Source organism: Gobio gobio (genome assembly GCF_949357685.1).
Source record: "Gobio gobio genome assembly, chromosome: 14".
Classification (NCBI taxonomy): Eukaryota; Metazoa; Chordata; class Actinopteri; order Cypriniformes; family Gobionidae; genus Gobio; species Gobio gobio.
Window position 1 is genome coordinate 8,103,233 of NC_137107.1, and position 23,031 is coordinate 8,126,263.

General features: G+C 41.0%; 1 protein-coding gene across 1 annotated transcript in view; it reads right to left on the bottom strand.

Annotated features, from left to right (window-relative positions):
- The window catches only part of stk32a (serine/threonine kinase 32A), a 136,491-nt gene that overhangs the window by 97,055 nt on the left and 16,405 nt on the right, over positions 1–23,031 (bottom strand). Inside the window, exons 3-4 of the mRNA XM_079835834.1 lie at positions 18,204–18,259; positions 11,019–11,170 (exon numbers count right to left, since the gene is read on the bottom strand). Of these exons, the coding sequence (XP_079691960.1) occupies positions 11,019–11,170; positions 18,204–18,259 (208 nt within the window). The remainder of the gene's footprint in view (positions 1–11,018; positions 11,171–18,203; positions 18,260–23,031) is intronic.

The following is a 23,031-nucleotide window of genomic DNA, read 5'->3' on the forward strand; positions in this document are numbered from 1 at the left end:
CATTCACCCCTTTAAACAATAAGACTAACTGTGTTGAGCTGTAGAACAATGATTTGTTTCTGTCCATGAATGATCCAAACAGTTGCTCACCTGTCTAATAAAACACATCATATATTAAAGCGTCTTTAGTGTTGCCTTGGTTTCTACAAAAAAAAAATCGAGGGTAACGCGGGTATGATGTCATTGATAGGCGACACACGGTCCGTGTCCTGGTTAAAATCGCTTATTTCTCTGGATTTAAACATTCTTGGAAACATCTGGGATAATGTAAGTACACAAGTCAACAAAATATATAACACTGTTCTAGTGGTTTCTGGATTTTTTAATCCAAAAATCTTACATATTGTGCCTTTAATATAAAGTGGGACCAGAAAATTGATTATACATTTTTAAAGAATTTTTAATTACTCTTAATTTTTTTTATTCTGACAATTAAGCATTCTTCACTCGAAAAGGCATCCATACATTTTACGGGTTTTCTTTGTAATTCTCATTATTAGAATTATTACAATAATTGTAAAGACAGCACAATAAATACTATTAATATTGCATTTACAAAATCAAAACTTGTATACCTCTTTACTATGGGGTTTTTACCCAGGAAACGTGTTGCTTTTCCTAATGATTCAAACGTAGCAGCCGATGGTCACATTGATAGGGTGATCAGCCGGTCACCGCCTCCTCCTGTTACCCCCCCCCACATGCACGCTTTAGGACCTCAGTGAGAACACCATGAGCTCCCTCTGAAACTTGATCAGCTGCTGTCACTGTTCGACAATGTCACATTTGCGAAATGAGTGCTTTACACATTATTTTGAAATACTTGTTTTGTTTTACTTCAGTAAATACTACTGTATAATTTGAGAACAGGCGGATGTTTATTTCATATTTGTGAAAAAATTTGGACTAAACTAAGGTGAATTTTGTGCTAACAGCCTTTGTGTATAATGTTTCAAGGTATTAATTGTGCATCGTAATGCACTAATACATTGTATGTTCTCATAAATAATCATAACCACAGTTATAATATATTAAAACACTTATCTATTTATTGTTACACAAACACAGAACGAGAGAGAGAGAGAGAGTACAGTAGCTTGATGTCTCTCACATCTGACCTTGAGTGCCTCTTTCGGTCCAGTGGAACTCACATGCATCTGCAGCACTGCAGGGGAACACGCACAACGCTTACCTTCTTTTCAAACGGCTGCCAAGCACATTACCATTCCCCAGGCATTCTTACCAAATTTACCGCCCCATGCGGCAGGACTATTATTTAGAGAGGGCTGTTTTCTCTTCTCTTCTGTAGGCGGTTTTACGTTTTATTTAATTTGTAATTAAAAAAGCACTGGTATTGATTTAGTCATTCATGCATCACATACTGATGAGGATGACGGGTTGTGCTCCAACATGCTTTGTGGAGACTGATAAAGAAAACAAGATGTGTGTCATAATATCTGAGGTGTTTGAGATCAGCATGATCTCATTAGTGTTGGTAGGTATTCATAATAAGTTGTGTTAATATAAATCTGGTTTATTTTATTATATTATATTTGATTTTTTTCTGGTTTGTTTTATGTTTAATAATGCTAATGTTGTTTTAAATACATTTTGTTATTTATTTAAAATAGATTGACACTGGGATTGTACACTGAAACAATGTAAACATACAGGGCCCTATCATACACCCGGCGCAATGCAACGCCAGGCACGACGCAAGTGTTTTTTCTAGTTTCAGCCTGACGCAGTTATCATTTTCACGTCTAGCGCCACGTTGTTTAAATAGCAAATGCACTCGCACCCATCTGTTCACCCATGGGCGTGCTGGTCTGAAAACCAGGTGTGTTCAGGAGCATTGTTGGTGCGTTGCTATTTTGAGGAACTGAAAACGACTGCGCCATTGACCAACAAAAACCTGCTCTAAAGTCAATAGTGCAGTATTTTTTGTGTTATTTAAAGGGTGTGTTAGTAATATGAGCCTAGGCGGTGCACACTGTGCGTTGATTATTATACTCATGGGGCAGCAGCACACACACATTTTTAAATATTAAAAATAAAAGGATTCCTCTCTTGAGAAGCTTTCAGTCTTTCCGCCATGGTGCAAGCACCACTGGCTTTTAAAGGGAATGGGAGATGAGACTCGTTATTGCACGTTATGCCCAAAACACATCCATGACTCATTAGGAGACTAGGTATAACCCCTAGTTATATAGTAATACCGACTGTTTTTTCAATCGTTAAACTAGCAGAAGTGGATTCGGACACGCCCTATATGCACCTGCGCCATGAGCTTCAGACTATGCGCTCAGATCGGTAAAATAGGGCCCACTGTCAGAATCTAAACATAACATACACTTTTAGGCACTATAAACTAATAAGTTAGCAAAACCTTTAACGGTTATAAGTTACATCAAAGGATTAAGTTAGTAAAACTTTCGTACTACACAACCAGCTAGTGCTAACTTATTCAATTTGGTCAACTTCAGGTACACACAAAATGATTAATAATTTATTGATGTACTTGATGTAAGTTAGACCATCGCATCTAGTTAACACAATCAAATTAAATGAGTTAGCTTACTCAGTTTTTAACATATAATATTATGTGTATGCTTGTGTAGTACAAATCAAAATCTGAATTTACTACTTAATCTAGGAGTAAATAGGTCATGAACAGCAGTTTTTTTTATTTTATAATGTTCTTTAAGGTCCACGTATAATGTTAGCAAGTCGTGGCGCATTCAAGACTTGAAAGTAAACGGCCACTGCTATGACTTGGTAACAGTTTTGCATACTAAAATAATTTTCAAGGTCCCCGCCATTACATGTGTAGCCTGGTTTTACCAGACTCTCGTACATTTCATTTGTACATAGAGTCTGGCCACTCTCCATTGACAAGCGTTTACTTCCTTGAAGGCGGGTTCTCTGTTGAAGTTTAAAACTATTGGATCTGCCAGGAGTCACTCTGAATCTGCCTAACCAATCGCTAACGTTTGGTCGTGACGTATGTCACGCGCCGTTCGCCTTTGATTCTCACATTAACTGAGCACACCACCTCAGTATCAGTGATAAAACCTCGTGCATTCGGATTGTTATTTATTCACGGTGGAGGAGAGTTTTGTGATCGGAACGCGCTGCTCTCGTGGTGCATATATCGTGCAATCATAACATGATTGTATGCTGTCAATAAAATGTCATATGCTTAGTATGATAAGAATAAATGCTGCCTTGAATAACAGCCCAATTCAAATGTTTACGTGCTTTTCTTCTTTTATTTTTTGAGCGGTGGTGAAATATTTTGCTCTTGTAAACACTTGCCAGTATTTAAAAGAAATACAAGTCTAGAAATGCAAATTACAGCTCACGCAACCGCGCAGTGCTCTGAAAGGGTCTATTAAGGATATAAACAGTGAGTTTTGAAGTGATATATTCTTGAAAACTCAGAGATGTGGATTCGGACAGCAATTACATTACCACACGACCTTGGTGTTTGTCAAAAGTCGATAATTCAGCCTGGGTTTTTCTCGCGGGTGGTGGGAGACGGACGGCTTCAGCAACTCCTTCACCACTAACGGAGCGAGCTGGAAAAGACTTTTCCCGGACCACAACATCAGCAGTACAGCAGTGATTGTTCTTGCTCCGTGTAACGGGAGTTCGTTTGTTCAGGGAAGAAGGAGGCGGGAACCGGCGAACGTTTAACAACTTTTAATCAAATAATAAACACAAAATAAAAGTAAAAGCGGCAGCCCCTCACGGACGACTGCCGCGCACAAACATAACAAAACCCAACTTAAAATCCAGGCCTGGTCCTCTCTCGTCCTTCACCGGTGTCGCTCGGCCTTATATGCCTCCGTGCTCCCTCATGAGAGGACTCGAGACCGGTGTGTCTCAATCACGCACACCGGTCTCGCTCGCTCGTCCACCTCGCCACACTTTTAACTTCTGGACATTCGTCAGCGCTGCCACACACTCGCATCTTTCTCCGACGCCATTACTGAACTACAACTCAAACTAGCGCACGACATCAACGTCATCGCTCTCAGCCACTCCCTCTGTGCGCTGATTGGACCGGTAAAAATTTGTTCGGGGGAAAACATAAGCATACACCGCAGTCCCAGACGTAGTACTGAAGGAAAATGAAAATTGAGCGGAAGTACGTAGGAGGGCGGAGCCAGGCTATTACATGTGTGGAATTGTTTTGAAAACTTCCAATGTTGAAAAATGGCAACCGGAGAAATTGAGCCATATATGTTTGAGCCAGAGTCTGATTCCAAGGTAGATATTACAATATATTAGTGTTTAACCAAAGATGCTACAGAAAAGTATTTATATTATTACATGGTTGAAATATTTGTGAACTGTGAAACATTTATATGTATTACATATGCTTTACAAGTCTTGGTTTTGGCAAATAAAGTTTAGGAACTTGGAGGTACCACAGTTATAGTTTACAAACTTACAGTGTTTTGTGTAAACCAATTATGAATGAATGTACCATCATATTTCACACTGTCGTTCTTATAATCCTTGTTCATCACTTTCAGTAAAGTGAAAAAATGATCTCTTTGTTTAATGTGTGATTTTGCTTCGCTGTTTCTCCCGCAATTCTCCAACAATCCCCTATGTGTTTTGGTTTGATTATTGAAGACAATTTAATATATTATCTCTTCGTAGGTATGAACTTTCTTCTGCAGAACGGCCTCTCGCTGGAGGAAGATGTGGAGGAGTTCCTAGAGTTGTACCACGAGGCGTTCTGGGATGATGAGACCCTCAAATATTGCTTCTGGAGCGGGACTGATGACATCCTTGGCAAGATGCTGCTATTGAGGAAGTATCACCTTCCCGTCATCCAGTTATTATTTATGCCGTGGGTGTGCGGATCCTCCTTCATCGTTGGAGTCATTGAGAAAAAACAGACACACCACGAGCCCGCGGCTTGGCATCAGCATAGAGCCCCCCGCAAGAAGTTGACACCAATCGCCCCTCAGGCCAGCGCCAAGAACCAAGGTAGGTGTTTCAATGCCTCTTTTGGCATGACCATGAGATTGGGATGTATGGCTTCCCACTGTGGTGGCTCCTGCTCCACAGGACACCCACCTCAGGTATGTCAAAAGCAACTGTCCCCTTGGTGCCCCCTCATGCAAAGTATGGAGGCATGGCTAGCACTCTCCAACTTGTCATGCAATCAGGACAATCCGACTCAGCTGTGCAAGTTCGGCAGATGCCCGCCAGGGATCAGCAACATCCATTTTACCTCAGTAGCAGGCAAGTACGTCCCTGTCCTGAATGCAGAAATTGCAGTCTTTCTGGCGAAGGGTGCGGTGAAGCCTTTCTTTGTGGCCGAGATGAAGAAAAGGTTTTACAGGCCTTACTTCATTGTGCCACAAAAGGTCGGTGAGTTGCGGCCTTAGATCTGCAAGTTTTCCTTGGCAGCAGTTACACAGCTTGGGACAATGCATATGAGACTACTTCAGCACTGGCTTAAGATTCAAATCCTGAGAAAGGGCATGTTGCCACGGTACACACAACATGGCTATCATGCCAATCTGTTGCCGCACGTTCAGCCCTTGGACAGACTTTGCATTTCTACGTGCCAGGTATGTTGTTGTTAAAACAGATGCATCCAAGATAGCCTGGGGCATGCAGCCTCAGGATCCTGGACAGGACCCCGACTGTGTTGGCAGTACTGTTGGCCCTAAAGAGGTTCTGACTACTGGTCCAGGGAAAGCACGCGTTAGTCCGAATGGAGACCAAGTCTTGCTGGTGGCACCATACTGACCCACCCGGAGGTGTTTCTCGGCGCTCACACTCCACGCGACAGACCCTACCTTGCGATTTCCCCTTAGGAAGAACCTTATTTCCTACTACCTATTACTACTGGAACCTCCACATCTGGCCCCTGGATGGGACGTGGAAGACCTGAGTCGACTATCACTGGTGGTGATAGACTTAATTACTCAATCCAGGGCCCCCTCTACGAGGCGGCTGTATGCCTTGAAGTGACGTCTGTTCGTGAACTAGTGTTCATCCCAAGGCAAAGACCCACAGAGATCTTTCCTGCAGGAAAAGTTGGAGAAGTGCATCATGACACAATGGATGGTAAGTCCTTAGGTAAGCAGAACCTGATCATCAGGTTTCTGTGGTTAAAAAGGTGCCAGGAGGTTAAATCCTCTATGCCTTATCCCTTCTTGGGACCTCTTTGTGGTGTTACTGGGCCTACAGAGAGCCCTGTTTGAGCCACTGGAGTCAGTTGAGCTTAGTGCCCTCTCATTGAAGACCACGCTCACTTCCATCAAGAGGGTTGGGGACCTGCAAGCATTCTCTGTTAGCAAAATGTGCCTTGAGTTCAGTCTGGCATACTCTCACGTGATTCTAAGACCCGACTGGGCAATGTGCCTTTCAGGGATCAGGTGGTGAACTTGTAAGCGCTTATCTTTGTTGTGTCCAGTGCGTGCTCTTCGCATCTACTTGGGCTGTTCAGAGAGCTTTCAGATGCTCTGAGCAGCTCTTTGTCTGTTCTGGGGGACAACAGAAGGGGAAGACTATCTCCAAACAGGGGATTGCCTACTGGACATCTGTGGAGCAGAGGGCTGGGGTACACCAAATACCTTGGGTTGAGCCAGATTTGTTTATGGTTTTGTGTATTATCAGGTATGAACAGGTAAACTTTGGGCAACTGGCCTGGTGTATCGGTTGAAAACAGTGCCTTTCCCCTCTTTGAGGTGATAATGTGCACTTTTCTGTCCATGTGAGTTTGTGTCCGGCAAACCCTGGACACCAGCCTAGTCTCCACTTTCTCCACATTCTGCACTCATCGGTAGCTGAATTTGACAGATGAATTTGCTGTCAGGCTGATTACTCGTAGTATGCCCCTTTTTAGGTAAACCTTTGTACTTGGCTATGGTGCTCCATATGTGTTGATTCCCTGATGGTAATCCCATAAGATGTATTTCCACTGTTGGCTTTCCCTGTGGCTGCAGGACCCACCAAAGAGACTGCTTTCCACATGTGGTACTTTTGGTTGGTAAGTCCATGTGACGTATTTTCCAAATGTCAACCTCCCTTGTGGCTCTTTTTTTCTGCACAGGAAAAAGGTAACTTTGAGATGCCCTTCGACACTCCACCCCTCTGGCTCAGCTGGGCTCCTCCTTCCCACTGGTTCCACCATTATCCTCACTCCCACAGGCTCCAGCTCCACCTTGGCCCTTACGGTGTCACAGGTCTTCATTTGCTCACCTCTGCCTGGGTCTCCACCTCTCCCAGCTCAAACTCAGTCGGACGGGTTCCTGTCTTCACCCTGGCTTTTCCCTGCATTGGTTCCACCATGTGCCTTCATCCTGGTGACTCTGCTCTGGGTTGCTACCTGGCTCTTCCCTCTGTCATCTCCTCCCTGGCTCCTCCATCATCTATTCCCTGGCTCCTCCCTCCAAAGTCTCCTCTGAGTTTTTTCCCCCTCATTAAGGTGTACTTTCTGTTTACAGTGCGAGGATGCGCTTTCCAGGTGGGGGGAGTAATGTTAGGTTCTCATTCTGTTCTGTGGATGGTTTATTTTCTTGCTACTTCCATTTAGTTCCTGTATTTCTTTTCTGTGTCCAAAATAAAATACTACCCTACTATATAGTGTGTGAAAAACAGTACACCAACAGAGAAGTATGTTCAAATACATAGTAGGCTACTTGAAATACAGTAGACCAAAAGTACGGATGACCTACTACTTCCCCCAAGATTCTGAAGTGTGCATTCAATGGACAATACTATTCCATGAGGCCCCGGGAGAGGATTTGTGAATGGCATCTGTAAGTCACATGACCGTAAGAACATGGCGGATGTATTGCATCCGCATTTAATTCATACTACACATATTCATAGTATTTAAATCCCCGGTCCTGGAGGACCCCAAACTCTGCACATTTTGCATGTCTCCCTAATCAAACACACCTGATTCAACTCATCAGCTCATTAGTAGAGCACAGCTGATTGGTTCCTGCTGTATCAGTAGCCAATGAGCTTGGATGCTTAACCTTCAAATACTCAGGTAGCATTTGCTTTAGCAGTGCAGCGCGCTTTCAGAAACCCTCCACCTTCCCCAGCTCCACATGTATTGATCTGCTAGGGGTAATTCATGTACGCTCTATTGTACAGCAGCAGCATGTCTTACTTGCTCACAGCAGCGAGTCGTGTATGTATCGGCATGTAGCAAGTCCCGTACTAGCAATAACCTAGAGCAGCAGATCTATTCCGCCAAGACCAAACATATTAATATTGTCATACCCATTACCATGCCAAACACTCTGAGAGTTGTCATGACAGAACTTAATCACCATAATAACATAATAAATATAATATTGTCTGTTATGTGCTAAGACAACCAAAAACTAAATAAAACCCGCAATAATTCCTGCAGTCAGTAAAGCTGTGTTCTGCACATCAACACTATTTAAAATACTATTTAAACTTTTTTTTAAATGTATCTATGCAGCGTATTGTTTGCTTTTAGCCAAATTGAACAAATCAGGTTTAAACCCGAAATTATTTTCATTTGGATCTATATAAAAATGCACGTCATACTGCACTTCAAGGCAATACTAAAAACTATATATATGTGGGAGGAGACTGGCCAGCAATGAGTTTCAGGTGCAGGTAGCAGGTGACCAAGAAAGCAGCGACTGATAATGAGATTGGCATGTTTCTGAAGCTGTGCTTGACTGTGCAGCCTCTTTACCCTTTCATATAGGTATGTGCAGTTTTTATTTGTGTGATTTGTTTGTGTTAAATGGTTGAGTTTTGATAGTGCATTTCATTCTTATGTGATCCCCTTTTTCCTTTAGGCTGATTTATGAACAGGTTTAACTCTCTGTCTGGGAAGCGGGGCAGACAAATATTTATTGCTGCAGTACCTTCTATGGGCTGGCGGCCGTGTAGGAGTGTGAACAACCGGTAAATGCAATATACTTTTTACTGAGGCCGATTGGTTATGAGTTTGAGTCTGCAGTTGACCTTTCGCTAGTTTGTTTTCTTTTATTGCGGGTTGTGTTAACGTGTATTAAAGTGTATAAAAAGGGGCAGACCAGTCACTGTTCCTTGTGTATTTAAGTTTTCTTTTGTGGTTTATTTTTTCTCTTTTTACTTAATTTGATAGGGCGGGCCTGGTGTAGTGTGTATTAGACAGTTGGTACTATAATGGTGATTAAAGATTGCTTCTTGTTTGCGGTGTATGCTGTGGGTTTTCTTTTTCTCTCTTTTACAGGTGGCAGGCGGTGCATTAGAGCAGACCGACCCTTGAGGGGAGCTATTCCTTGCTTTTATGGATTTTATTACTGAGATATATTTTAATTGGTGTTTTAATCGTGTTAGAACAATAAAATTGTGATATTTTGATAATCTACATTTGATGCTTATCAAGTATAGTGATTTGTGGAGGGCTTCTCCTGCCTTAAATAAGGAGGAGGCGTAGTCAGCTCATATTTCCTACACTACACATATAAAATATAGTAAGAATGAGTACTTAAAGAGATGGTTCACAAAAAAAAGAAAATTACCCCATGATTTACTCCCCCTCAAACCATCCTAGGTGTAAATGATCATCTGTTCGGTGTCAGCAGGTTAAGATGTACGAAGTAATTCGGTGTTTGCCATGTTTCAGTAAGAAACAACATATCCAGGTTGTTGTCTGTAGTTAGTTCATTTAGATAAGGAGAGCAAAGTGATGCAGCTATATTTCCAGTTGTGTTGCAATTGAAGTTTGTCCTCCTATTTAAGTAAACAAGCGACCGTGGTGGACAACAGTCGCTCTGTAGACGAGACAGTTTATTCGTAGGTCTGTTATTTGACCAAATACGAGGAATACCAGTAGGTGATGACTGGTAAACTGTGAAAGACCTGCGGGTTGAACGATGCACGTAGCGCAGGCATCGTATAATGCCAAGTGAACGACAGTGCTCGTACGCCGCTACATCGAGGCGCGTATGCCCGTTAAGCACCATGAGTTCACCTGGGAGAAAGGCAGTTTCCATGTTGGAAGTTACTCCAAAAATGAGGAGAACCAAAAGTGGGGTAAGTGAAAAAAAGTTTTGATGTTTTATTATTAATAGCCACGAGAAAGCTAGCTATCAGCAAAACTATGTTAGCCAAAACCACAACCATCACAGCACCTAGGTGAGCCACCCAACCAGGCAGTAAGCACATAGGATGACTGATAAGAGGAGTGCAAACTCACCTCACAGTCAATCCAACAGCTGGAGGATAGAGGGGTTAGATGGCTCTTAGCAGACCGACAACCAAGCGTTTCAAGCAATAGAAAAATGTGTTAATCCAAGCAAGGTAAGTGAGTCCAGTTGCAGAGGATGTATTGACCAACAAAGCCAGAATAATCCTTTGTAGTTGACAGCAAAAAAACACAACCCAGCGTGGAGGGGCAGTGTTCCCACACCGGAAGTTCCAGTCAATGAAGCACCATAATGGATGGACATACTTTCATGACCTTCAAATTTTGGGCTGCCATTCACTCCCATTATAAAGCTTGGAAGAGCCAGGACATTTTTAAATATAACTCTGATTGTGTTCCTCTGAAAGAAGAATGTCATATACAAATAGGATGGCTTAAGGGGGAGTAATTTTCATTTTTGGGTGAACTATCCCTTTAATTGTTAACTTAGCAACATGCTATTGTCAGATTAAAGTGCTATGTGTGAATGGCCACTTAGTCAAGTCTCTCATATACCGAGTGACATTTTGATAGCGTCTAAAGTCATCTACTCATGAAGTTTTATTTCAGTTAGGAGATGTGGCCAACTACACGCATTGAAATGAGTCAGCTCAGTAGGTTTTAAGTAGCTTTCAGATGTTATACGCAGCTGAAACACCCCAAGGTCACCTGTTTCATTACATCATTACATTATACCCAAAAAACATAAATTCATTACACCATACAAATGCATTCAAGGTTATTTTGTAAATCATACTGCTGTTGGAGCGTTTCAGCACTAATGAATCATTTAATGACTTGATGAAAAACTCACCAGAAATTGACCAGGAAAGGGTGCTCTAGATTCTGCATGATCTGGAGCTCTTTGAAGACATTGCGCACCTCATTGCGCTCCACACACTGAAGTTTGTTCATATACTTCATGGCATACATTTTCTTTGTGTCCTTTTTCTGAACAATGCATACCTGGAAAAAAGGTAAATGGTAAGTGGGAATCCAAGGTTGCTGAAAAACTGTTTGGCAACTCTGTTGCACTCAATAGATTGCTTTGGTGCCTGCCCACTTTTTAAGTGGTGTTGGTTCCTTAATTATTTATTTCCTTACATTTTTCCCAAAACGATGAACCAAATATATAAGCCATGAACCAAACTAAACAGCTAGGTAGGGCTGCACGATATTGGAAAAAACTTTTCAACAATATTGCGACAGGGCTCCAGAGTGCGACTAAATAGTCGCATTTTGCGACAAAAATTTGAGAATGTGCGACTGAATTTTACATCCAGTCGCACATGTGCGACCAGTAAATTTGCCTGCTGTCGGTACTGGAGAAATTAAGAAAATACACTTACTAATTATAATTGATAGACGTTATGTCTGGCAAATTCTATCTTTGCCAGCCGTTTCTATATGAGATAATATTAAACCATTTGTCCGTGATGCATTTTTGCCATTCGCAATCCAGAAGAGAGAGAAAGCGAGCGAGCTACAGCGAACACACACCACAGTCAGCTTAATGAGTGACGATGGCCAAGAACTAAACAAAAGTTTAGTCTGCTTAAACTTTAGGGATGTGCTGTGATATTAATCTAATTTTATTTTCAATTTTGGCTTCCAAGAAAAAGATGGTATGAGGTAAAACTATTCCTATAGCCGTGTTCGTCGAGCTCATCCTTCCCTTCACAGCTGCGCTGTCATTTCTCCTTAAACCTAAACTAAACGTCAGATTCAGTGATAGTTGTAAACTGCAGTCTCTACTGTTGCTAAACTGCGGGATGTGTTTGATAATAAAGAGCTATTAAATGCACAATAATCCGCGCAAGAGACGCTGTTTCCAACTTAAAGGCGGCTTATGTGTGTGTGCTGCGAAATGGACCGGCTTGCACTTAATATTTTAGGCTTCGTGTGCGCGTCTAAACCATCAAATAAACAACAAATAGCCTGTGTCAAAATGAACAGATTGTAGAGTAGTTATTTTAACAGTTTATATCTTAAATGGGCATAAATAATCTTTACTGTAATATTAATGTTAGCAGACCTTCCGAATGCCGGCACACTGGTCCATTTACGCATAGATGTTTTATATTTTTGTTCAAACTTTTTGCAAAAGTTTTTCAAACTTTTATCAAAAAAAAAAAAAAAGTATAATAAAAAGAGCCGGTAAGAATACTGTTAAAGTATCGGATCGATAAGCAGTATCGGTAAGAGTAGTAATCCCATTAAAACCTTAACAATACCCATCCCTATTAGTAATACAGTGGAAATTAGTAGATTTGGTTAGCATGTTGATTTACGGTGTGCGCCCCTAAAAATTCTGGTTGTGCCCCTAAAATTTTCAGTTGGGGGCCACTGTGCTCCTAGTGAAAAAAGTTAGTCTGGAGCCCTGTGCGATATAAAAACAATTTCACCAGATGAATAGCTCTATTTGAAAGCAATTAATCATTCTAGAATAATTGGGAAGATTTTGTAGGGGAGTGAATTTGCATAGAAAATAATTAACAAATTACAAGCATGGATAAATACGATAGAAGAAAGATAATATTGTAAGCAGAGTTTTTCAGGTAAATCTAACAGTATTCAGGTGAAGAAATTCAATAATCAAATGTAAAATAGTCTTCACTGTATACATGAAATATAACTAATATAATTAATATACGATTTATCTTTGTTAAAGCTAAAAAAGTCATTTTCGCTTTCTCTTTTGTTGTATGATCATCATTGGTGACACAAACAGCTGCGGGTTATTAGGCTGCTGTCCCTTTAAGACGAATGCACAGACCTAATATAAATGACCCGCATCCGTTTTCTTTCTCAATTCTTTATCACATGCGCTCTGAACCGGGGTGGAGCTGCCCATACGGATCACGGATCAACTACGATCCCTACACCTATACGATGTGATTATCGTGGATGCGCACATCATCATATTGATGCTAAAATTATATATTGTGCAGCCCTACAGCTAGGACAAAGGTACAACACTGTGTACTTAATGGCCTTAGTGAGGAAAAGTCCCACAATTCCATAAAGCATTGCAAATGAAATAATCGAATAAAGTTTTTGGGTGAAATATAAAATTATTAATTTGATTATATCTTTAGAAACAAAATATTTAGCAAAATATGCATTTATATACAAATATGTATGTATTATAAGAGTGTAGGGAGGCTGATTCAATAACATCCTTCGTGGTGCTTCATGCAGAGGTCTTTTGGTACAATTTGGTACTCTCTGATTGGTGGAGTTTCCTGTATAGCATTATGGGTAATGTAGTTTTCACCACAAATTCTGCTGTCTAAGGCCCTGTCCACACGAACACGGGTATTTTCAAAACCGCAGCTTTTTCTACGCGGTTTAGCTGTTCGTCCACACGCAAACGCAGTATCCGGTTACTGAAACTGGACTTTTTTGAAAACTCCGGCCAGGGTGAAGTTTTTTAGAAACTCCGGTTACAGCGTTGTCGTGTAGACGGAGACGGAGATTTCGGCTTGTTAAGTCGAAATGTGCGCCGTTATCGCTTTTGTTTATGAGTGGAGTCTATGCAATTGCGGACGTAACTTTTAATAACTCTGCTAACATCGCTTATTACATACAGATACATGCGCAGTTATCTCATTTTATTGCAGAACAGAGGTGCCAGAATACAATAATACAACATAGTAAGGCAAGTGTGTGAAGCTTCAGTCCACTTGAGCCCTGCCCCTGTGTATACAGTTACCTGTCACTGATTCCATAGTAAACTTGTAGAAGGGTTTCACTGAGCCCATGGCATCCCTCAGTCAGTGCATCGGTGCCGTGGATGGGACCCATGTGGAAATCAGGCAGCCAATCATAGCGCGGTTTTGCGATTTCATGTGGACAGAGATTTCTTTAAAACCGTGCTTGTGTGGACGCGATTGTTTTTTAAAACGGAGGAGGAAAAACTCTGGTTATAAAAATACCCGTGTACGTGTGGACTAGGCCTAACCAAATTCATTAAAATAATGCAAACAGATGGCTTTAACAAGAGCATATACCATTGATTAACAACCTCGGTAATCATAACCGATCTGTCTTTAAAGGTTTATAATAGGGGTGTGCGATATACACTCACCTAAAGGATTATTAGGAACACCTGTTCAATTCCTCATTAATGCAATTATCTAATCAACCAATCACATGGCAGTTACTTCAATGCATTTAGGGGTGTGGTCCTGGTCAAGACAATCTCCTGAACTCCAAACTGAATGTCCGAATGGGAAAGAAAGGTGATTTAAGCAATTTTGAGCGTGGCATGGTTGTTGGTGCCAGACGGGCCGGTCTGAGTATTTCACAATCTGCTCAGTTACTGGGATTTTCACTCACAACCATTTCTAGGGTTTACAAAGAATGGTGTGAAAAGGGAAAAACATCCAGTATGCGGCAGTCCTGTGGGCGAAAATGCCTTGTTGATGCTAGAGGTCAGAGGAGAATGGGCCGACTGATTCAAGCTGATAGAAGAGCAACTTTGACTGAAATAACCACTCGTTACAACCGAGGTATGCAGCAAAGCATTTGTGAAGCCACAACACGCACAACCTTGAGGCGGATGGGCTACAACAGCAGAAGACCCCACCGGGTACCACTCATCTCCACTACAAATAGGAAAAAGAGGCTACAATTTGCACGAGCTCACCAAAATTGGACAGTTGAAAAATGTTGCCTGGTCTGATGAGTCTCGATTTCTGTTGAGACATTCAGATGGTAGAGTCAGAATTTGGCGTAAACAGAATGAGAACATGGATCCATCATGCCTTGTTACCACTGTGCAGGTTGGTGGTGGTGGTGTAATGGTGTGGGGGATGTTTTCTTGGCACACTTTAGGCCCCTTAGTGCCAATTGGGCATCGTTTAAATGCCACGGCCTACCTGAGCATTGTTTCTGACCATGTCCATCCCTTTATGACCACCATGTCCCCATCCTCTGATGGCTACTTCCAGCAGGATAATGCACCATGTCACAAAGCTCCAATCATTTCAAATTGGTTTCTTGAACATGACAATGAGTTCACTGAACTAAAATGGCCCCCACAGTCACCAGATCTCAACCCAATAGAGCATCTTTGGGATGTGGTGGAACGGGAGCTTCGTGCCCTGGATGGGCATCCCACAAATCTCCATCAACTGCAAGATGCTATCCTATCAATATGGGCCAACATTTCTAAAGAATGCTTTCAGCACCTTGTTGAATCAATGCCACATAGAATTAAGGCAGTTCTAAAGGCGCAAGGGGGTCAAACACAGTATTAGTATGGTGTTCCTAATAATCCTTTAGGTGAATGTATATCATCTGCGATAATATCGTTATTGTTGTTTTAACAATGTGCGATCTGATATTATCGAGTATGTTCCTCACACCCAAAGAGTGCATGCATACACTACGTGTAGTCTAGCAGGTTAGACTAGTGCGTGTATGTGCACGCTTTTACAATGTGATTTAGTCTATTAAAAGGCTAAAATGTCCTCCAAATTCAAGATAAGTTAGTTAATCAATATTACACGAAGAGTACCGTTTTTCTCCAGATATCAGCATGAAAACAAATTTTTTATATTGAAGTTCAATAAACAAGAAGTTAATATTAAGTTACTTACATTTTAGACGCCATTTTTCCTGTTTTTCGCTAACAGAAATAATTCGAAACAAAGCCACATCACTGTTGTGCATCTCTAAGCAACACACGGCAGGTGTTTCCTTACCGAATGAATCAGCTTTTTGAGCAAATCGGTTAAATCAATGATTCAATGACTCAGCCGTTTGAATCTCAATGACTCACTCATTAACAGTGACTTATTTCCACCTACTGTATTAATATCACATCTAAAGTATATTTTCATGTTTTAAATCATTTCAAATATCAACATTCATTGTTTCATATTTAAAACATCAAAACATTATGCATGAAACATTAATTGCAGATTATTCATTTGTCACCTCTGAGCTGCATTAAAGGTGCAGTGTGTAAATTTTAGCGGCATCTAGTGGTGAGGTTGTGAATTGCAATCGCCCACCGCTCACCCCACCCTTTCGAAGCCCTTAGAGATGCTACGGTGGCCGACACAGGACAAAGATGTTGTTGTCTGAGACAGCAGAGAGTGACTAGCGCTCTGTAGAGAAGTTTGTCCATTTAGGGCCACTGTAGAAACTTGGCGGCGCAAAATGGCGACTTCGCTGTAAGGGGACCCGCGGTGTGTGTAGATAGAAATGACTCATTCTAAGGTAATAAAAACCTAACGGTTCATTATGTAAGGTCTTTATACACCACTGAAAACATAGTTATGTATATTATATTGCATTTATGTCATAAACAGATTGTGTAAATACTAGGGATGCAACAATACAGTTAGTCCACGGTTCAATACATACCTCGGTTTTTAACCACGGTTTTCGGTTCGGTTCGGTTTTTTGTTATTCTATTCTTAGGCGACAGGAACAGCAAGAGGTTAAGGAGAAAAAAGAAAATTTTTTTATTGCAATACTCTCTTTATTTTACTTAAAAGAATTGAACAACCTTACTTAAACTTTAAACTTTACTTTAAAAAAAAAAAACCTTGTACACATTCCTAGTGTATTGTATAATATATAAAGATTTACACTGGCAGCTCAGAGCTGTACAGCAGCATTTAAGTATGAAATTGAATGAATAAATGTAAAAATAAAACACTACATAGACTTCACTATAAAATATTAAAGCTGCTGTATTAGTTTTTCAGTCAAGAGCAGTGAGTGATTTTCTCTTTGTCTTTTGTTGTTGTATTAACATTAAAGGGATAGTTCACTCAAAAATGAAAATTCTGTCATCGAGAAATGAATACAGGTTTGGAACAATATTAGAGTGAGTAAATAATGACATAATTTTAGAGGTGAACTGTCCCTTTAAGGACAGCGTGTTCACTACTGCCCTGTAGTCAATTTAAGACCTCCGTGTATCTAATATAAAAACACACGCGATTTTACTTTCATTTTAGACATAACCGACTGTGTTTATGTTAACCTTGTGTGTATTTAACAGTATTAGCGCAGTAAGACGACTACTTAGTCCAGTAATCAGGTTTTTGACAGGCGTTTAGTGCGAGTGCTCGGAAAAGCGCGTTTTAAAACCGCGCACACGAATGAGCCGGCAAGGCTTTAAAACGCATGCAAATAATGAACATTCGTGATTGTGAATAACTATAATGTTCCGTGAGTATAATCGTGAGTATAGCTCTCCCACTAACGCGTGATGTGAATGTATGTCACAATGTTCAGTATTGGGATGGAGGCAAATGATAGAATTTGCAGAAAAATAATTAATTCAATGCAAAACCGAAAAACCGCAATTCACAAGCGCGTATTGAACCGTGAATGCCGTACCGAACGGTTCAATATTATATTGAGAATTGTGGCATCCATAGTAAATACATCTAAATTCCACTGCAAAGATAAATTATGTTGATATAGATTTAATTTGATTAGTAACAGCCCTATTGTGTCTTATTATTAGAATTAAATGTATTGATTAAATGTAAGAATTTGACACAAAAGATGATGCATACATATAATTAGGTTAAAAAAAGGCTTTATAAAGGTAAAAATCCCCATAAAATATAGTCCAATTATCGTATCGATAAAATCCCAGACAATATCGAGATATCATTTTTTGTCAATATCGCACACCCCTGGTTTATATACCATCATTAAAAATCCACTTTTCTATGGAGAAATCAACATAAATAGAATCTAGAGAATTGAAACATTGAATAATGCACATTAATAGACAGTTACAGTTGGTTAGCCATACTATGGAGTCAATATAGTAGTAATTAACCGTCTTGAGGCCAACTGGAGCACTTATTCTTCAGTTAATTGAATTCTCCAAATGAAGTCTTAATCTACACATTATCAATGTTTCAAGCACAATCAATGAAGGCCACTGATGATTCGCTTTGGCCTCAGTACCATGAGCTTCGATGTGTTTGTTTTCAAATAAATATAAAGCAAAACTTACTTTCCCAAAGCTGCCTTTACCAATGGCTCTCAAGATCTGAAAGTGGTCAAAATTGACTGTGGAGAGACAAAAATGTAACGTAGCAGTTAGTGCATTTCAAGATGCAATGATTTCTTCTGTGAAACACACATACAGAAAACGATATTTGACAAATATGTATATCTTCTTTTTTTCAAGCTCCAAAAAGGACAGAACATATAACAATAAGCGTGTGTTGAGTCTGTCCAGCCAACACTGTAGCAGATGGGAGGAACAGAACCGATTCAATCCCTTTTTCTCCCCCAGGGACAATTACTCAGCTGAATTGTAAATAAAACAAGCTGACAGCAAATTGAAATTTCTTCATGAAGTAGCTCATCTGATTTAAACAGTTTTGCAGTCTGACTCAAAGTATAATCTCTCTCCTCATCTGCAGCCAAACTCATCATCTGACCAGTGAATGAACCCCGTCCCGTCTCTCTCCGCACTCCAAGCTGAAACTGCAGTCCAAGGCAGTCTAATATATGCTGTCAGCAGCAATTACAGTTTGATGGTCACTACTCTGTGGTCACTACTCTGTTGGTCAGCAAGCATGCTCATAGTCTCACAGTGTATGCTTTTTGTCTGATGCATATTGGCAAGAGCTTTCTCAAAATGACTGGTAGACTTTAAATATCCAAATTTTTTCCACAGAATGCTTTATTTTACCCCAATGTCTCGAGTCAAACAACACAAAGCATGGATAAATAAAGACATTGAGGTATTATTGTATGACATAATTGTGAGTAAATATGTACAGTATGTTCACAGTGTACTTACCCAACTAAATGGACTTAAAGTGGGTTAAGATTACGTTTAGGGTTAGGATTGGGGTTAATACCAATTACCCAGTTAAGTTCATAATATGTACATGCAGAACAGGACTGTAAAATAAAGTGATATGAATTTTGGGGAGAACTTAAAGGAAATATCCTTACTCATTCAGAAGACCTCAACTCTGTGTAGTAAAATCAATATACGTGTAATTCATAGAAGTTGCCCACTTACACCAAGCCAGTGCAAACAAAACTTTCTTGGCCTCTACTATTGTTACTACTGGTATTTCGGTAACACTTTACAATAAGGTTGCATTAGTTAACATTAGTTAATGCATTAGTTAACATGAACTAACCATGCTCTGTTCAGAATTAGCTAATCTTTGTTAACGTTAGTTCATATAAATCCAGCTGTTCATGGTTTGTTCATGTTAGTTCACAGTGCATTAAGATATGTTAACAAGATTTGAATAATGCATTAGTAAATGTTGAAATGAACATGAACAAAGATAAATAAATGCTTTATAAGTGCAGTTCATTATTAGTTCATGTTAACTAATTAACTTTATTGTAAAGGGTTACGGGTATTTCTTGCTACTTAAACTCCATAAATAATGTAAAGTGGAAAGGGTTTTAGAAATGTTTTTAGAAATACACTGATCAGCCATAACATTAAAACCAATCTGGTACTGTAGCTCAAATTGCTGAAAGGCTTAAAGTTGCCCATGATAGAAAGGTTTCAGATAAACTCTGCCTTTGCTCCTCAAGCCCCAGTTGGCCCACTTTGGAGCAAGGTATTCGGTAGGCCAAAAGCTCCTTGAACTTTGGCCCGAGGAACCCCCAATAAGGCTCAATCAAGCCCTGGAAGTGGCGGTGGAAACGTGACTGGCCCTGGCACGCACTAGCACGCTCACTTTTGGCCTGATAGAGGAAACCCTGCTAAAGGTGTTCCCTGATGGCAGTGGCCTCTTTCAGCAGGATGATGTACCCTGCCACACTGCACAGAAATGGTTTGAGGAACATGACATGACATCTATGTGATGTGCTGGACCAACAGATCTGATCCATGGACCCCACCAATAGCCAATAGCGTTTAATTTATATCACAGCTCTAACCGTTTCTTCTCCTGATCTCCTTCATATCGCTCTGCGCTATCGTGACTCTGGACCAGAGCTGCGGCGGTTCGCATGACACTAACTGAATAGTGCGCTGTCTGATCAATCCCTATCCCCTATATAGTGTGCTGACTGATTGTTCCCTATCCCCTATATAGAGCGCTGTCTGATCGTTCCCTATCCTCTATATAGTGCACTGTCTGATCGTTCCCTATCCCCTATATAGTGCGCTGTCTGATCGTTCCCTATCCTCTATATAGTGCACTGTCTGATCGCTCCCTATCCCCTATATAGTGCGCTGTCTGATCATTCCCTATCCCCTATATAGTGCACTGTCTGATCGTTCCCTATCCCCTATATAGTGCGCTGTCTGATTATTCCCTATCCCCTATATAGTGCACTGTCTGATTGTTCTCTATCCCCTATATAGTGCACTGTCTGATCGTTCCCTATCCTCTATATAGTGCGCTGTCTGATCGTTCCCTATCCCCTATATAGTGCACTGTCTGATCGTTCCCTATCCCCTATATAGTGCGCTGTCTGATTATTCCCTATCCCCTATATAGTGCACAGTCTGATCGTTCCCTATCCCCTATATAGTGCACTGTCTGATCGTTCCCTATCCCCTATATAGTGCACTGTCTGATCGTTCCCTATCCCCTATATAGTGCGCTGTCTGATTATTCCCTATCCCCTATATAGTGCGCTGTCTGATTGTTCCCTATCCCCTATATAGAACGCTGTCTGATCGTTCCCTATCCCCTATATAGTGCGCTGTCTGATCGTTCCCTATCCCCTATATAGTGCGCTATCTGATTGTTCCCTATCCCCTATATAGTGTGCTGTCTGATTGTTCCCTATCCCCTATATAGAGTGCTGTCTGATCGTTCCCTATCCACTATATAGTGCACTGTCTGATCGTTCCCTATCCTCTATATAGTGCGCTGTCTGATTGTTCCCTATCCCCTATATAGTGCGCTGTCTGATCGTTCCCTATCCCCTATATAGTGTGCTGTCTGATCGTTCCCTATCCTCTATATAGTGCGCTGTCTGATCGTTCCCTATCCCCTATATAGAGCGCTGTCTGATCGTTCCCTATCCCCTATATAGAGTGCTGTCTGATCGTTCCCTATCCACTATATAGTGCACTGTCTGATCGTTCCCTATCCTCTATATAGTGCACTGTCTGATCGTTCCCTATCCCCTATATAGTGCACTGTCTGATCGTTCCCTATCCCCTATATAGTGCGCTGTCTGATCGTTCCCTATCCTCTATATAGTGCGCTGTCTGATCGTTCCCTATCCTCTATATAGTGCACTGTCTGATCGTTCCCTATCCCCTATATAGTGCGCTGTCTGATCGTTCCCTATCCCCTATATAGTGCATTGTCTGATTGTTCCCTATCCCCTATATAGTGCACTGTCTGATCGTTCCCTATCCCCTATATAACGCACTGTCTGATCGTTCCCTATCCTCTATATAGTGCGCTGTCTGATCGCTCCCTATCCTCTATATAGTGCACTGTCTGATTGTTCCCTATCCCCTATATAGTGCACTGTCTGATCGTTCCCTATCCCCTATATAGTGCACTGTCTGATTGTTCCCTATCCTCTATATAGTGCGCTGTCTGATCGTTCCCTATCCTCTATATAGTGCGCTGTGTGATCGTTCCCCATCCCCTATATAGTGCACTGTCTGATCGTTCCCTATCCCCTATATAGTGCACTGTCTGATTGTTCCCTATCCCCTATATAGTGCACTGTCTGATCGTTCCCTATCCCCTATATAGCGCGCTGTCTGATCGTTCCCTATCCCCTATATAGCGCGCTGTCTGATCGTTCCCTATCCCCTATATAGAGCGCTGTCTGATCGTTCCCTATCCCCTATATAGCACACTGTCTGATCGTTCCCTATCCCCTATATAGTGCACTGTCTGATTGTTCCCTATCCCCTATATAGTGCACTGTCTGATCGTTCCCTATCCCCTATATAGCGCGCTGTCTGATCGTTCCCTATCCCCTATATAGCGCGCTGTCTGATCGTTCCCTATCCCCTATATAGTGCGCTGTCTGATCGTTCCCTATCCTCTATATAGTGCACTGTCTGATCGCTCCCTATCCCCTATATAGTGCGCTGTCTGATCGTTCCCTATCCCCTATATAGTGCGCTGTCTGATCGTTCCCTATCCTCTATATAGTGCACTGTCTGATCGCTCCCTATCCCCTATATAGTGCGCTGTCTGATCGTTCCCTATCCCCTATATAGTGCACTGTCTGATCGTTCCCTATCCCCTATATAGTGTGCTGTCCGATCGTTCCCTATCCCCTATATAGTGCACTATGTGCCATTCACCATGTAGAGAATAGTAAATGTGTGAACAAGTGGCCGATTTCAGTCACAGCGTCAGCGTCTATTTATAATGTGGGGGCGGGGCTTCAGATTCTAGAGAGCGTTTGATTGGACAGAAAATCTGATGAAAAGCTGAAGTGCAGAGTGATGTCATCAAATCATTGATTCACATTGGCAGATTTGAGAGACTGTAAGTTTTGAACACTTATATCTTCTAAATGTGATGTTTGTCATTGTATTGGAGCACAATAGCTTATAGATAACCGTAAGGCTAACATATTCATACTAAAAGCCAAAAAACGTCCATTTTGATTTCAAGGGGACTTTAAAGGATCTGCTGCTAATGTCTAGGTGCCAGATACCACTGAGGTCCCAGAGCTGTTTTGGCACCTACACAATATTAGGCAGGGGCTTTTAATGTTGTGGCTGATCAGTATCTGACAGGAACACAAATATGATGCAATATAAATTACATAATTATTATATATGAATTATGGTCTGACTCTGAGGAAAGGTCGTTTTGTGATTATAAATGTCATAGTTTTAATAAAATTAAGAGAAAATTAAA